Below are 14,662 nucleotides of genomic sequence, written 5' to 3' on the forward strand. Positions count from 1 at the left end.
CAGACTAACAGCTAGGCAGAAGTGACCTGATTCTGCATGACTTCCACGTGCATAAATCTCATTGACGTCAGTGGGAGCATTGCGTGCAACAGGACTGCAGGGCATAATTAAAAGGACCCTTTTCTATCACAATGTGGAGAAAAAAATGTGGTTTCTACTTGGGTACAATGAAAAGCTGTAAATCATTAGAAACATTCCTGTCTCCTAAGAACCTGACATACTACTTTGCTGTTGAGACATGCTTGGGTGAATGATGAGTAACTCACTGAGAAAAGTTCCTGAGTTGGGTTAATGCTTTTTACCAAGTCTGATCATGAAACGGGTTTGACAGGCTGGAAGAAGCTTGGTGGTGTGATAGAACAAAAAGAGGGGATTTGCCTGATAGCAAGGCCCACCCAAATCTTGTTCCAACACCGCGTTCGTCGATGGCTTTTTCCACTGTTCATAACGAGTGAGCAGTGTTTAACTGTTGGAGGCCACCTTCTGGAAGCTGGGAGCAAGTCCAAATCTGCTGGGGGAGAGCTGTGCCGCTGCTCCGGGCGGTGGAGAATCAGGCCTGTTCTTGACCATGTTGCTCATCCTCTCTGCTAACGAGTGGAAATGCAGTTTACTATGAATGTGACACTACGCGTGGAATTGGCAACAGCCACTGCTTTACCGCTGGGACACATGGGTCAGCTGCACACACGTGTGCATGCTTACACACATGTGCACATACATGTAGGCAGGTGTTGAAACAGAGGCAAGCATCCCTTTTTTTCCACGGTGTTTGTTGCTTATGCTAATCTTGTTTATAAATAGTCATCTACTGTATTCCTCTTACCTGTTTTGTTTCGGTTTGTTTGTTGTTTTGTTGTATTTTTTTTAAAATGCTTGTTGCCTGCAACTGCTCTTCGTAGTATCCCGTCCAGGTGATCATGTCTCCCCTTCCTTCTCCTCGTGTTTTTTTTTTTCCCTGTGTGCCCAAGACAGTCCTGCTGAAAAGCTCCCTTAGCATCCCCCCCCCCCCCCGCCTCTGGACTCTGCCCCTTCTCCTGGTGCATTTACTAACTGCTTACCTAGTGAGTTGTGGTTTCACCTCCTACTTCTACTGTGATTTAGCGGCTCTTCTCTTTCCTGTCTCCCTAAGTTGATACAGTTGCAGGTGATTTGCAGCCAAGACCCCCTACTATTTATTGCATGCTTGATCTACACCTGGCCCCTTTTTTTACTCCATTTGTCTTTAATGACTCCCTTATCCACAGGCCCTGCCGCCTGGTGCACTTCAACCTTTACCAAAGAGGCCAGCACTTGAAAAAAACAATGGTGCCACCACAGTCTTTAACCCAAGCGTTTTCCACTACCAACAGGCTCTAGCCAACATGCAGTTGCAACAGCCTACATTCATCCCTACAGGTAAGTGTCCCCTTGCTTTCCCCAGCATCGTAGTTGTCTTTTTTTATGAGTTAGGCGTTGAGCTAATGAGCACATTTTGTAAGAGTCCTTAGCAAAAGAGTATCCTTGTGTAGTTTCCTGTTAAAAATGGATAAAAAGTTAACATTTGTTGTTTGACTTTTTTTCCCTTCACCTGCTACAGTTCAGAGCTTTTCACTTGTAAAGATCCCTTCTTAGCCTTTTTTGTTTGGTCTTGGGTTTTTTTAAGCGGTCGAACTAAGAAAAAAGTCTGCATGTTTCTTGAATTCATACTTTCTATTTTCTCCTCCTTATGGTTCAACTGGTTAGTCCCAAATTAATTCTTTGACTCTTGTGTACCACTCTTACGGACTCATGTTAAAATGTCTTGTGGACCTCTATGCCCTCTCACTTGAAGCTGCAGGTATCTTTCTGAGCTTCTATCTCAGTGACCTACATATTCCAGCAGCCACGATGTTTATAGAGGGAACGGTTCATCTTCAGTAAATACAAATTACATAATCCTCTTTAAAGGCATTTATTTCCCTCTTGCTTGTCTTTTGACCAGGGCGATAGCCTAAGCTTTTTAAAAGCAATTTAACTCCTAGCGTTTATTGTACCTTTAAGGTCTCAGAGTAAAATTGAAAGATGCAGTTCGGTAATTCATTCAGGACTCGAAATATTGACATGGAAGATGTGACTGCTGACTACCCAGTTAACCTCTATTCACTGCAGCCAAATGAAAAACAAAACCTGCTTAGAGTAGTAAGTATTATAAGTGGCTGAATTAGGAATATTCCAGAGCCGATAGCTTGGGGTTTAGTATTGTTATTATCATTGCAGAGCATCATAAGAAAAGGAATGCCCAGTGTTTTTAATGTTTAATGCTGAATTCACTTGCCAGATGGTATTTACAACAAATACACAAAGCGTTCCTCTGGGCTGGCTCCTCAAAGTAAACACACGGTGGACATGGATCTCGGCCTTGCCGTTCCTTGGGGTCAGGGGAAGAGCTTTAGGAGACAGTCCCACACTGAGAGCAAACTGGCTGGGGTGTGAGTATGGGTGCAGAGAGCTGGGACCTACACCCTGTGCTGGGGTGGCCTTCCTGTTACGAGGGCACTTGGAGTCACCCAGCAGCTGCCAAGATGTTCTTCCAGGGAGGTGGGGTCTTGTATGGAGAGGTGGAGGGAGGGACTCGAGTAGGAGCTTCCCACCTTGTGCTCTGCAAAGTGCTTGGGAGGGGACGGGCTGAGCCGACCTTAGCGCAGCTCTGCCAGGTGCCAAGCGAAATACTTCTTCAGGAAGGCTTTGAGAATGCCAAGTCCCCCAGCTGGCTACACGCTCCCCTTCCCTTGAGGTCGCAGTTGCCAAAGTTGACATAAGGACACGCATTTCTGATGCGAGCTCTACAAATTAGCTTTTACCCAGCACTCTCACGGTGCTGTTGTGCCCTGTCTCATGGCAATGAAATTACACGCCGGGCTGATGCGTAACAGGTCTATTTGCTGGCACCTGCTCTCGTTTGAGGACATTAATGCCGGGCAGAGCAGCAAATTTCCGGTCAGAGGACGGATCTCTGATGAATTTACATGATGCATCCCCGTTGTCCCTGATGCATCCGACTGCAGATCTGGTCTCAGCCTTTGCAGCGCTCTGGAAAGCGAAGCAGAGAAGTGGCGTGTCGCAGCTGACACGGTGGGGAGGGGGAGCGAGCTGTTGCTTGTCTTAGTTTCTCCTGTTCAGTTATTGAGAGATCAGCATCACGGAGGGGAAAGTCAGGGTTTCTTGAAAATGGCATCATCACTACAATTGTTTCAAGTCCAGAAAAAAACTGCCTCTTTCAGCTTAAACTAGAGACTTTGAATCCTGGTCCCTGCTTGCAGGAGTAAATTGCTTTTGGAAAGTCAGTTTTAACATGAGTGTGACGTTCCTCTAAGGGTAATTGGTTTTCTGCTGACGTGATCAGAAAGAAATCAACATACCCAATACCAAAAAAAAAAAAAACAACCAACCCCAAACAACCCTGATTTCTAGGATAGATCATAGAGTTTAATACAAGGGTGGGAGAAGAAATATATTCTCTACTACCCAAGAATTCAAGAATTAATTTGGTTTGCTATGATCTCTTAAAACTGAGTTTAAATTATTTATGTACCAATATGCAGAATCTGTTTGCATGTGCTTAAATACTGAATGCTGCAAAGAGAATACCTGCTTTTTAGTTAAAGTGATTTCTAACACTGAAGCTTCACTAATGAAATATCCCTTTTGTTCATCTTTCCACGCTTCAATGCATGGTGTGCAGGGTCAGTTCTGTGCATGACACCCACTGCAAGCGTTGGTAGGTTTTTCTACACAAACTTCTCAACTTTTCCTAATCTGAAAGAGACAGCAAGTTAGTATGCATCAGTGAGAACTTGGGTGGCTGAGTGGTGTGACTGTCTATCCGCTGTCTTCTTTGAGGCTTAAATGGTTGTATCCCTTTTAATTTCTGTGCAGTGCAGTGTTTCATGTGACTAATAAGAGAGTCCAAGGTGAATGCATTCCCACCCCTATTTAGTTCTGCTGCAGAGACAAAAATTTGTCACTTAAATGTCTTTACAACCCATTTAAGTCATCCAATAAAAGGAAATAGCAACGGGAGGATCCTGTTGGTTTTTGTTTTTTTTTTTTTTTTTTTTTTTTGCATCAGGTGAATTAGAGTTTGGATTTTTGGTTGTCCTCCTGAGGACATTTTAGGAGACTGGTTTAATAGAGCCGCTAAGGAGGGACACAGCTGGGGTCAGCCCCTCTGCTAGAGCAGGGCACTGCTTGTACAGCGAGAGGAGCAGGGCTTAGGCCGTGGACTGGCTGAAGACTCGTCCCTTCAGTGCAGTGTGAGCTGTGCAGGTAGAAGGGACCACTGCCGGTGCGTGTGGGATGCAGTGAGGCAGCAGGGCTGAGTACATGCTCCTTGCTGCTGCAGGGATCCCGTATGTTCAGGCTAGGCATCTGGGTCTTACTGGGAACCTGTGCGGGTCTTTGAGGGAGCTTCTCCTCTGTCTACAGCTGCTGGGCGCAGCGGGGTGGGTGAGAGCTGAGCTTTCGTCCTCCAACCAAGGTTATACAAGACTACCAGCATCTAGGTGTGTGCCTGCTTCAGCCAGAGGAAAGAGACAGGAGCAGGAGCCCCGGGGAGGGTGCAAGGTTTTTGAGGAGCAGGCCTGAAAGCTTTGGCAGGAATGGCTAAGCACTCTGCTCTCCAGCCTCCCCGTCCCTGTAGCGCAGGGAGGACACACCGCTTGCATGACGGGGAGCTGAGCCCTTCAGACACACCTCTGCCTGTAGGAAACCCCAGCCCACACACCCCGACGTCCCGTGGCTGGGGGCGCGCACGCTCCCCGCCGTATCTGCTGGGGCGGAGGGGGAAGGCAGGTCTGCTGCCCCGCCGCATGCTTGCCGGGACGGCCGGGCCTTCCAGCGGGCTCCCCAGCCCGGCAAACCCCCCTCCCCGGGTTTGGGGGATGCCCGTGTGTGCCCTGGAGCATCCCCTCTGGCACCGCGCTCTGCGGCACACGCAGCTGCCAGAGGCTGCCAAGCTCCCTGCTGCCGTGTTGTCCTTTCGGATGCTCTTTCTGCAAATTGTAGCTGTTCAGATGCATTCGTGTATTTTTCCCTCTCGGCCCCCTCCCCTCTCCATCCCCCTCCACCCCGAAAGAGGGGAGTTTTGCCAAATCCACTAGAAGTAGGGTGGAAAGGAAGCACGCTGAATTTGTACGGAGAGAGCTCGGGCTGCCAGCCGCTCGTTTGCCGTGCCTCCAGCTCTGTCCCGTGCCGAAACATCGTCCCTGCTAGAGAGAGGCAAGAAAACCCGGTGAAAGGGCTGTGGCAGCCGCTGCAAAGTGCATCATGTACCTCTGGTTGCTGGCGGGGATGGGGTGGGGAGGGAAGGGGACAAGCTTTCCCAGGCGGGCGGGAGGGTGCGCTTGCCAAAATGTCCCCACCCAAAGGAACGTGCACTGGCTGTGTCTAACTCCCCACGGGTGCGAGCTGACGTGGGCTTTTGCTAGCACACCCACCCTCTCCCCCCTTTGGAAATTTGGCCCTCAGAGTCTAATACATCATTGTTCTGCTTATAAATGTACTAAGTGTTGAGAATGTTTTGGTTTTTTCCTTAATTATAATTGTAATTGGCTTTTCCCCTTCTCTCTTGTTTATTTTTTTTCCCAACGCTGTCTTGCTTTGCACTGTGATTGCATGCTGCGCCCCGATGTGTCCTTCATGACGATGTCACATGGCTTGTTGCTGTGATTCCTGCCACGCCCCCAAATCCACCACATGTTGCCATGGTTACATTTATATATATATATATATTAAAAAAAAAAAATAATAAAACAAATAAAAAACAACAACAACAACCAAAAAAAAAATACAAACCACAAAACAAAACAAAACAAAACAAATATGCGCTCCACCCTCCCGTATGTCGCTTCCATGGTTCCCTTCCGAAAGTGCCCATGATGCACGGTGCTACGCCCACCACTGTGTCTGCAGCAACAACTCCTGCCACCAGCGTCCCCTTCGCTGCAACAGCTACCGCCAATCAGGTTTGGCCCTTTCAATGGCTTTCTTTCACGTGTTGAGATCTCGAGGACCGGGCGAGGGCCGGATCCTGCGCGGGGCCGAGCGCCGGCTCGGCTCGGCGCAGGCTCGGGCGCGCAGGGGCAGCGTGTGCGTTGCGTGCGCCGCGTGGGTGTGCGTGCGCGTGTGCGTGTGCGTGCGTCCCGGGGATCGGTGAGAGGGCACCGGCCGGAGCGTAGGGATGGGCGATCGGCAGGGGTGCAGGCGCTTCTCCAAAAACAACACCCGCCCTGGGGCCCCCCTCCCCGCCCTCCCCCACACCCCCACACCCCCCCCCCCCCCCAAAAAAAAAAAAAAAAAAAACAAAACCCCCCCAAAAAAACGGGATGGAAAACTCCCGAGCGTACTGTCGCGCAAGACCTGCAGCGCTTCTGCTTTCAGTCTCAAGCAGAAATACCACCCCGAGCATCCTTCCCCGTGGTATTTTGGCATGTCCCCTCCTGGCTGGAAAGTGGAAGTGGAAACACAGAGTGGGCTCCCCCCACTGCAAGATTGGACTCTAAAAACTACTAAAAAGACCCCAAAACCCAAAAAATCGGGGGTGAGTCTGTGAAGTCTGAAGCTTCTTTACACCAGTAGCATGTCACCCATCCCTACAGAAATGACTCTGGATGTGCAGTACGTGCCGTTGTAGCACTGCCATAAGTGTACAGGATTTCATGCATGTCTGCCGAGCCATAATTCTCTCCAAAACTTTCCTCTGAAGATACTGAGTTGTGATGGCTGCTTCCGCACCAGTCCTGAACTGTATATGCACAACCTGTCCTAGTGATGCTTCCTGATAATTTGGTGTGCCACAACTTTTCCCAGTTAGACCAGAGACATTTCAAAGACTTTTTTTTTTTATTATTATTATTATTATTATTATTTTCCCCCCAATACTAATTTCAGTATTTTTATTTGTTATGCTCTCAGGCTTAGAGCTATTGCAAAGAAAACAGGGTGTCACTTTGTTCTGTAGGAGGCTGCTAGCCATGCCAAACGTCAGTAAAAATCTCAGGGGGCATTCTCTAGTCTTTTGCGAGTGCCAGGTCACAAGGCTTTCAGTAGTTTTGCCTGCGTAAGTCCTAGGCAGTGTTTTACTGCTCGCTGTAGGGATTGCTAGTCTTTTTCCGTGCTTTGTTGTTATTTTCAGGTAGAGCAGGTCTTATTCATGCTCATATTGGTCATGAGAAGAAAGCAGAAATTCCTGTGCAGCGTTGCTCTGTGGCTGTATGAGTCCTGTTTCAGCCAGATAGTTTCAGGGCATTTCTGTCTCACTTGTAGGCTATGGAGTTAAAATCCCAGTATAATCACTACGTACTCCACGAGGCATCAGTAGTGATGCAGCTACGTTGTACTTAATGTGTGGCAAAATAAAGACGTTTTGGGAATGGATCCTGTTTTATAAGACACTGATGTACTTACTAACCTGATACTGAAGACAGAATGAGCAGCCCGATCTCAAGACAATGTTTTAATGTGTTGTGTTCTTTGTTCTTTTTGCTGTAGATATCCCAGTTATCAGTAGATGAACTGAGTAGCAGCATGTTTGTTTCACAGATGTAGAAGTTCCCAATAGAACAGTAAGTCCCTTTTCGGTATTTCTCTTTACGGTGGATTGCTTTGTACAAGGGCACAGCATCCCCCAAAGCGGGGCTGGCTCGGGCGGAGGGGCCGAGCCTGCGGGACCCCGGTGGCTCCGCGCTCTGCAAACTCAGCAGAAATCCAGCAGCTGCAGCGCAGACACGGACCAGCCCTCTGGTTTATAACCCGCAGCGTTTCCTTGTGCCTAAAATACCTGGTTCACGGTGTTGGCTGCCTCCCTTCTTGCGTCCCTCGGAGGCTGATGGCTGTGTTTACAGGTCACTCTTGCTCTGCACGGCTCCCAGCTGCCTGCAGGTGCCTCGGGGATTTGCGCTATTGACAGTAAAGACTGCTCTGGTAATGAGTCAGCTGAAAAGGTGTAACTTCTCTTTTGCTGTTAGCGGCATGTTTCCTTTCCTGGGGTAAGCAGGATCGGTCATCATCAGCTGCTCTGCATCTGCAAGGCTGGCTTGGTCTGAGCTGTTCGGCTGCAGTGGGGGCCTGGCTCGTGGGAGGTTTCATCACGGGTCCTTGTACGTGTTTAAGCCCAGGACGAACGCCACAAGCATCAAGCATATCCTTCACCCTGCCTGCAGATCCTGGGCTTCCCTAGGCTGCTAGGTTTCTCTGAGTGGCAACGAGGGAGGAGTTTGTCCTTTTCTTTGACTTACAGAGTATTATTTCACAGCCATAGCAGCAGTGTCATTTTTCCATTGCTTTTCTTTGTGTTAGCTGATGTTCATGACAGAAAATCCCCTGAGGGTTTCAGTTCGTCACTGTATCCTTTTACCCCATGAGAGTAAAGAGCAGTTCGGCCAATTCAACTAAAGGTCACCAGATTTTCCCAGTGCAGACCATTTAGTACACACAGACACACAACGTGTTTCTTCCCTGGGTCACGTATTACGAGCAGGTGGAAATTAATTTGGCAAGCAACTCTCTAATGATACCTTTAGCAGTCAACAAAAGTTGCTCTGCTGACCTTAATAAAGTAACGTACGTATGAATGAGCCGTGAAACTGTGGCCACGGACCCCTGTTCCTGGAGGGGAGAACACCAAGCTGTCCCCGTTAGCGAGCGTGTTCCGTGTTCCACAGTGTGCAGCTCCCCCAAACAACAGGCAGACAGACGTGACACCTGGCATGTTAACCCATTTCCATAACACGTGCAAAGCAGCCTGTTCCACCCGATAAGGAGATCATTTGCATGGGAAGAGCCTCATTCTTGAACTCTTTGAGGTTGTTTTCGGCATTTATTTCAGGAAGCTTCTTTTTTTCTTGAGTTCTTTTCATTTTCACGTCTGTGCACGTGCTTAAACTCGCACTGTCAATAGTGATTTCAGACTCGGCGAGGAACTTCCATGGGACATATTTCTTTAGTAAGTAGGGAGCACAGCACAGTCTGTTGAACAAAGCATTGGCTGTGCTGTTAAGGAAAACCTTTGCTTGAAAGAAGTAGGGTCAGCACGAATTTGATGGGATTTCTTGGGGATCAGGCTACTGGGCATGGAGAGGGTCCAGGTCTGGGTCAGACAAGGAGCCTGTTCTTCATGAGGGCACCGCTCTGCCAAAAGCACTTGTCCTCTTAAGACCTCGCAGCTGCAGGACATAAACCACCTTCAGAGGCTGGTAGAAAAGGGCTCTGTCCCCTAGCATTCCCAGTGCTCCCAGACCCACCCGTGACCATTTCCATGCAACAGCCTGTGCGTTTTGATGCCACGCCTGGGTTGTTACCCCTCCCCGTGTCTGTGCGTAAACTAAAGGGGAGCAGATCTCTCGAGGGCTCATCGTTTGGCGCTGCCACCCGAGCATGTGAAATTATGCCTGTGCTCGAGTGTTTTGCCAGACGAGGACCTTGGTTGGCACTCCGCAGTGCTGAGGGGCAATTCCCAAAGCTGCCCTGAGTGGGAGCTGGGCAACCGAAACACTTGCAGCTGTGGCAGATGCTTTTCTTGCCCTCCGTGGTTGCCGAGGTCCTGGTAGCCAGGCTGGCTAGCCTAGCTCTGCGGGAAACGAGTGTTGGGGCCTTCAGGGGAGGATGTTCCTGAGCCCATCCCAGGAGAGGCGGTTTGCTCCCAGGAGAGGGTCCCCTGAGCACAGGGTTTCTGAGCCTGCGTTTTGCCTCTGGGCCCAATTCGCCTTTGGCTCGTGGCTCCTTAGGATCAGATTTTTGTGTGACTATCTGTGGCTCTCTCCGAAGGAAACGGGAGCTAACAGCGGTCAGGGATTCCTTCGGCCCTCTCCTTAATCACTCTCCACCTGCTATCCTGTCCAAAAATAAGACTGTTATTCGCTCACCTCCCTCTTCCACTGATTGTTTTGTCAGTGTGTGTGAAGTGCCCTGGCAATGGAAAGCCCAAAGTGCAGATTAAAGAGGATGCCAAGTGTGCTATTAGCAGTTTCGCCCTACATCAGAAAATTAAGGGAATAAAATGTTTTCTCTCTGCAACATACTAATGGCAACCTCGTGGGCATCACAGTGGGGGATGTAAATGTATCTTATTAGAATTACTTTTATTAAAATACAGATATATCTCTCTCTAACTTCTCACCCTTTCTTTGTTGTCGTTTTGTCTTTCCCCTGCAGCAGACCATGTTGAAATTCTGAACAGTAAAATTATGGAGCACCAGGACTTCTTGGTGGGAAGCTGCGCATGGCCTTTCTGTATATATCCCCTTTTCCCTCTATCGTTCTCTACCACCTCTACAGTAAGCCTGTTGCAGCCTACATGTTAACCAAAAACTGATCAATGGGAATGTCAAAAAAAAAAAAAAAAAAAAAAAAAAAAAAAAGCACTATAGAAACAATTAACAAACAGCGCTCTGTTATATGAGATATACAAGTAGAAAATTATAATAGACTTTTATAACACATTACTTTAACACACTTAATCATTTTATGACTACCATCCTGATAAGTGCATCTGCACAGCGGACTGTTGGTTTACTGTATACTATCGATGGATAAATGTTTGTCTTGTTTTTGAAGTGTTATCTTACTGTTTTGTTTACATCATAGTCTATTGATTTGTTTTAAAGTGTACATCATTATCAAGTATACTCAATACCATTTTTTCATTATTGTTATGTCTTAAGTTTTCATATACTGTAGGTTTTATGGGTTTTTGTTTGTTTTTTACTAAAAATGTTATTGTGGGAAACAGGAATTATGTGCTTGAAAACCACGACACAGGAATGTTCTGCCCTTTGCTGGATTTTACTGCTAATGTCAGCTAAAGTTGCTTGTGTTAAATGCTCCTTTTATCCTTTAAAATTTGCCTTCAGATAGAGTCTCCGAATTTTTAGTATAAGTACTATGAAAGGACAGCTGTAATTTTAGTCCAGTTCAGGGTATTTCTTTAGATACAATGAGCTGAGTCTGGAAACTTTTGGAAAAAGCCCCACAAAAGCCCAGGTTCAGTGAGGGGACAGGAACAGGAACGATTTGCTCAGACGGTGGTGAGCATCAAGGGATTTCTTCTGCAGTTCTGTTGTCCATTGAAGTGCATTCTCAGCTGCAAACGGCGCACAATCTCTCTTGCTGTTTTCATGGTGCAGTCAAAGCAAAAAAACACAAAAAAAAAAAAAAAACAACCAAAACCCAGGTGGTGAAGTGAGACAGCTTCAGCTGGGCAAAGACTGGTTGTGTTGGAGAGGAGCAGATGCCAACGGTTGGCTGGAGTGGGCCCACAGCCATGGCTTAGCCCAGGCTGGGGAATACTGTGCCCGGGGCTTGTCTCCACTAAGCATGCTGAAACATTTCGGCCTGAAATCTTACGTGGCTCCTCTTGAAATTTTGTCAGCGTGCACTGATTATTTTAATCACCATTTTCCATAAGTGAGTGATTTTTTTTTCCCCGTGATCTCTGGCCCTTGAAACCAAACACATCAGTAACAAAGCAGGAAAAACCTGGGCGTAAGCTTTCTACTGTAGAAAAACGTTCATCTTAATGGAGATCCTGTAGGTCAGTGGATTTATTTCGGCACCTTCTACTTGATCAAGAGCAATGTTTGCTGCACAACAAGGGCTAGTTCTCGATACCTCCTTTCCATACGCACGAATAAAACGATTTCCAGCCCGTGCACCCTGGAGAGCCCCGCCTGTCGTTACGCTGCGTTGCTGAACAATCTGGCTGTAGAATGCATTTTGGTTGAGAAAACGGCCAAATTCACCCCCGTCACGGCTCTACAGTATCATTGGCATTATGGAGAGGATGGATTTGCTGCTGCAAATCCGCAAACTCCATACAAAGAGAAAGAGAATTGTTGTTGAAACTGAGCAAGAGGCCAGCTCCCAGTGCCCAGGGGGGCGGCCACCCCGAGCTCGCCGGGGTGCTGTAGGGTGCCAAATTCTGACAGCTAGGTTTGCTTTTCTTTTCCGAGTTCCTTGGCCTGGGTTAGAGACTTTCCTTGCCCCCCTCTCCTCCAGTGTGAGCACAGATAGTTTGCCACGGACCACGAGTGACGGAGGGGCATTTAGGGTACAGCCAGTGCGTCCCAGAGTAGGGTCTGACCCTCGGCCCGTAGCAAGCACCTTTGAAGAGCCCAGCTCACAAAGGCCTCTTGCCAGAAGGAATCTCCCCATTCGTTTCCTCAGGCTTTGAACCAAACCCTGAGACAAGGGGAAAAACCATTCCCCCCGCCCCAAACCAGGCCCTCCTTTACGGACCCCGTGTTTTGGCAGTGGCTTGTGTCCGTGGATGTTCCCCAGCACCGCTGGCGCTCACAGGCAGCAGCGTTGCCAGAAACCAGTGACTCTCGTTTGTACTGGTGACCGCATACCTGTTCTTTTCACCACTGAGTTTCTGTTTCCCGAAACCATAACATTGTTAGTGGAAAAAGTGGATTTGAGTACTTCCTGTTTGAAATTATTTGTGTATCAAAAATGGGTTTTGCACAACCTGTGCCAGTGCCTCAACAAAGAACAGAGCTGATCTTCTTAAGCCAGAAAGGATGCATTCAAGCTTGTATGGCTTTATGAGTTCAAGGAGGTTGGAATTTTTTCAGTGCTAAATGGATTTTTGTATATCTTGACACTTTGATGTAACCTCCTATTTTATTTATCGACTTAAACATCTGGCATAGATGTGCATAGAATGTAAACCTAGAATACAGCTGTTTTCATGTCACATTTAAAGCACTGAAAAAAAAAAAAAAAAAAGGCGTTTAAGGATTATTTTTTATTAAAGAGGTCCAATGAGGGATGTTCAGGGTAGTTATATTAGGTGCCACAACAGTTTTTATATTGCTGGCAAATTTAGAGTTAATTTGTAAATGAGTTTAAGGAAAGAAAAGCTTGAAGCACTAAACTTCACCAAATTCAAAACAATCTCGGCAAAAATGCCATTTTGAGGTAGCACTATTTAAACTAGTTGTGCAATGACTTGCTCTAATTTTCTTTGTTCAAGAAAGAAAAGAAAAAAAAAAAAAAAAACAGTCGCCAGACTATAAATTTCCTAAATAGACTATTACAAAGTCACCGAGCTAGCTAGTGACTCTAAACAAATGTCATAAAAGCATGAATATCATCCTTTATTTGACAAGAGATGTATGTAAGTTTGTTTAAATCGATATAATTTTAGTGACATTTTTATAAGCTTCCCACTTTCCATGAACCTATATTTTTTATTTATCCAAAGTTATTTCTCTTTGTCCATTTCTCTCAGCCTTATGCAAACATTATGCAAGAAATGCTGAAACTTGGATAAAACGGGTCATGCAGAGGGAAAATGAAAGCTGAGATTGATCATTTTCACGCAAAAAGGTTGTTAGTAGTTTCAATAAAAAGTACTACTACTAAACTGTAACATAAGCAGACAATAAAAGAGGGATTTAAAATAAAATGGATTCATAAAACTATTAAGATTATTTTTGTTAAATACAGTGGTTTTAGTAATTTGGAACATGATTTCACAATCAGCCGTGTTTTTTAGTTGGAAATTTCTAGCCGATGATTTTTGACTGTCTATTTTTGCATCGCGACGTTCCGGAATCCGTGACCTCCCGGGCCGGGGGCCGGGGGCCGGGGCAGCGGGGGGCCGGGGGGCCGGGGGTGCAGCCGGCCCCGGGAGGAGCCCGTGTGCCTGGCCCCGTGACGCTGGCCTCTCCTCCGTGCGCCTGGCGAGACGAGACGTCTGCTCCTCCGCCGCGGCGGAGCGGCTCCGGGGCGCGCGAGGATTGAGAAACTGGAGCCCTCGTTTTCTTTATCCCTTGTACATTTCACAGACATGAAAATTGAGAAAGGTGAAATTTATGAGGAAAATCTAATTTCCCATTCCTGTTGAATGGATTTAGTTTGATATTGACCTGATTTTACCATGTGCCTGTTGAAGGCCTTAGAGTATATACTGTATGTTAAAGACTGTAATAACTTTTAAAAAAGAAAAAAAAAAAATAGTTGATAGCCTAATCCAAATGTAAATAGAGCTACAACACATTGTTACTAGGCTACAACGCATTGATTCATGTCATATATTTTCATTTCTCTGCCATTAGTTTTTAAGGTTTTCATTATTGCTTTTTTTGATATCTTTAGTAACTAATGAATTTAATTTTGAAGGAGAGTTAGAGAAAGTTTAAAAATTTTTAATACATGTATTCAGCCCATTTAGTTATATTCTAAACCAACACTGAAGCATGGTAAGGTATAGAATACAGTCCATAACTAGTTTGTATAGTTTACAGTTTAAGAACAAAATTAACTTTGTATGTAACTCCTACAATGATAGATTCATTGTTAACTAATTATATTAAGTTGTTGTTGCTATGGCAACAAAACTACAACATGGCTACCTTTGTATACATTATTTGTGAAATTTTCACATGTAAATTAAAAGTGATGTGTAACAGTATGAGCTTGTTAAAGGTACAGTTCGATACTGTCAGATAAAGATATGACTGAATATTTTTAAAATCCCAAAGTCCCATGTGAACGCTGAATTTGTGTCTTTAAGGTCACTCTTTCAGTCAAGAAGTTTACAACACATGGATTTAGAGTCAGGTTTTATAGCTTGTAGAAATTGTTGTGTGGCAAGGGTTATTCCACAGTATTTTCACTTCGAAAACGCGACAACCTGTATTTA

At 46.2% G+C, this 14,662-nt stretch overlaps 1 protein-coding gene across 3 annotated transcripts in view; it reads left to right on the top strand.

Moving 5' to 3' along the window:
* Positions 1-13,423, top strand: part of LOC122154826 (muscleblind-like protein 3) — a 36,863-nt gene extending 23,440 nt beyond the window's left edge. The window contains exons 5-9 of one of the 3 annotated variants that reach the window (XM_042807049.1): positions 1,245-1,395; positions 3,701-3,736; positions 5,887-5,981; positions 7,507-7,580; positions 10,168-13,423. In XM_042807049.1, the coding sequence (XP_042662983.1) occupies positions 1,245-1,395; positions 3,701-3,736; positions 5,887-5,981; positions 7,507-7,563 (339 nt within the window). In that variant the 3' untranslated portion in view covers positions 7,564-7,580; positions 10,168-13,423. The remainder of the gene's footprint in view (positions 1-1,244; positions 1,396-3,700; positions 3,737-5,886; positions 5,982-7,506; positions 7,581-10,167) is intronic. The other 2 variants (XM_042807050.1, XR_006166916.1) reach the window with 2 other exon arrangements.
* The last annotated feature ends 1,239 nt before the right edge of the window (positions 13,424-14,662 follow it).

This window comes from Tyto alba, unplaced genomic scaffold (assembly GCF_018691265.1).
Source record: "Tyto alba isolate M040663 unplaced genomic scaffold, T.alba_DEE_v4.0 Super-Scaffold_5, whole genome shotgun sequence".
NCBI lineage: Eukaryota > Metazoa > Chordata > Aves > Strigiformes > Tytonidae > Tyto > Tyto alba.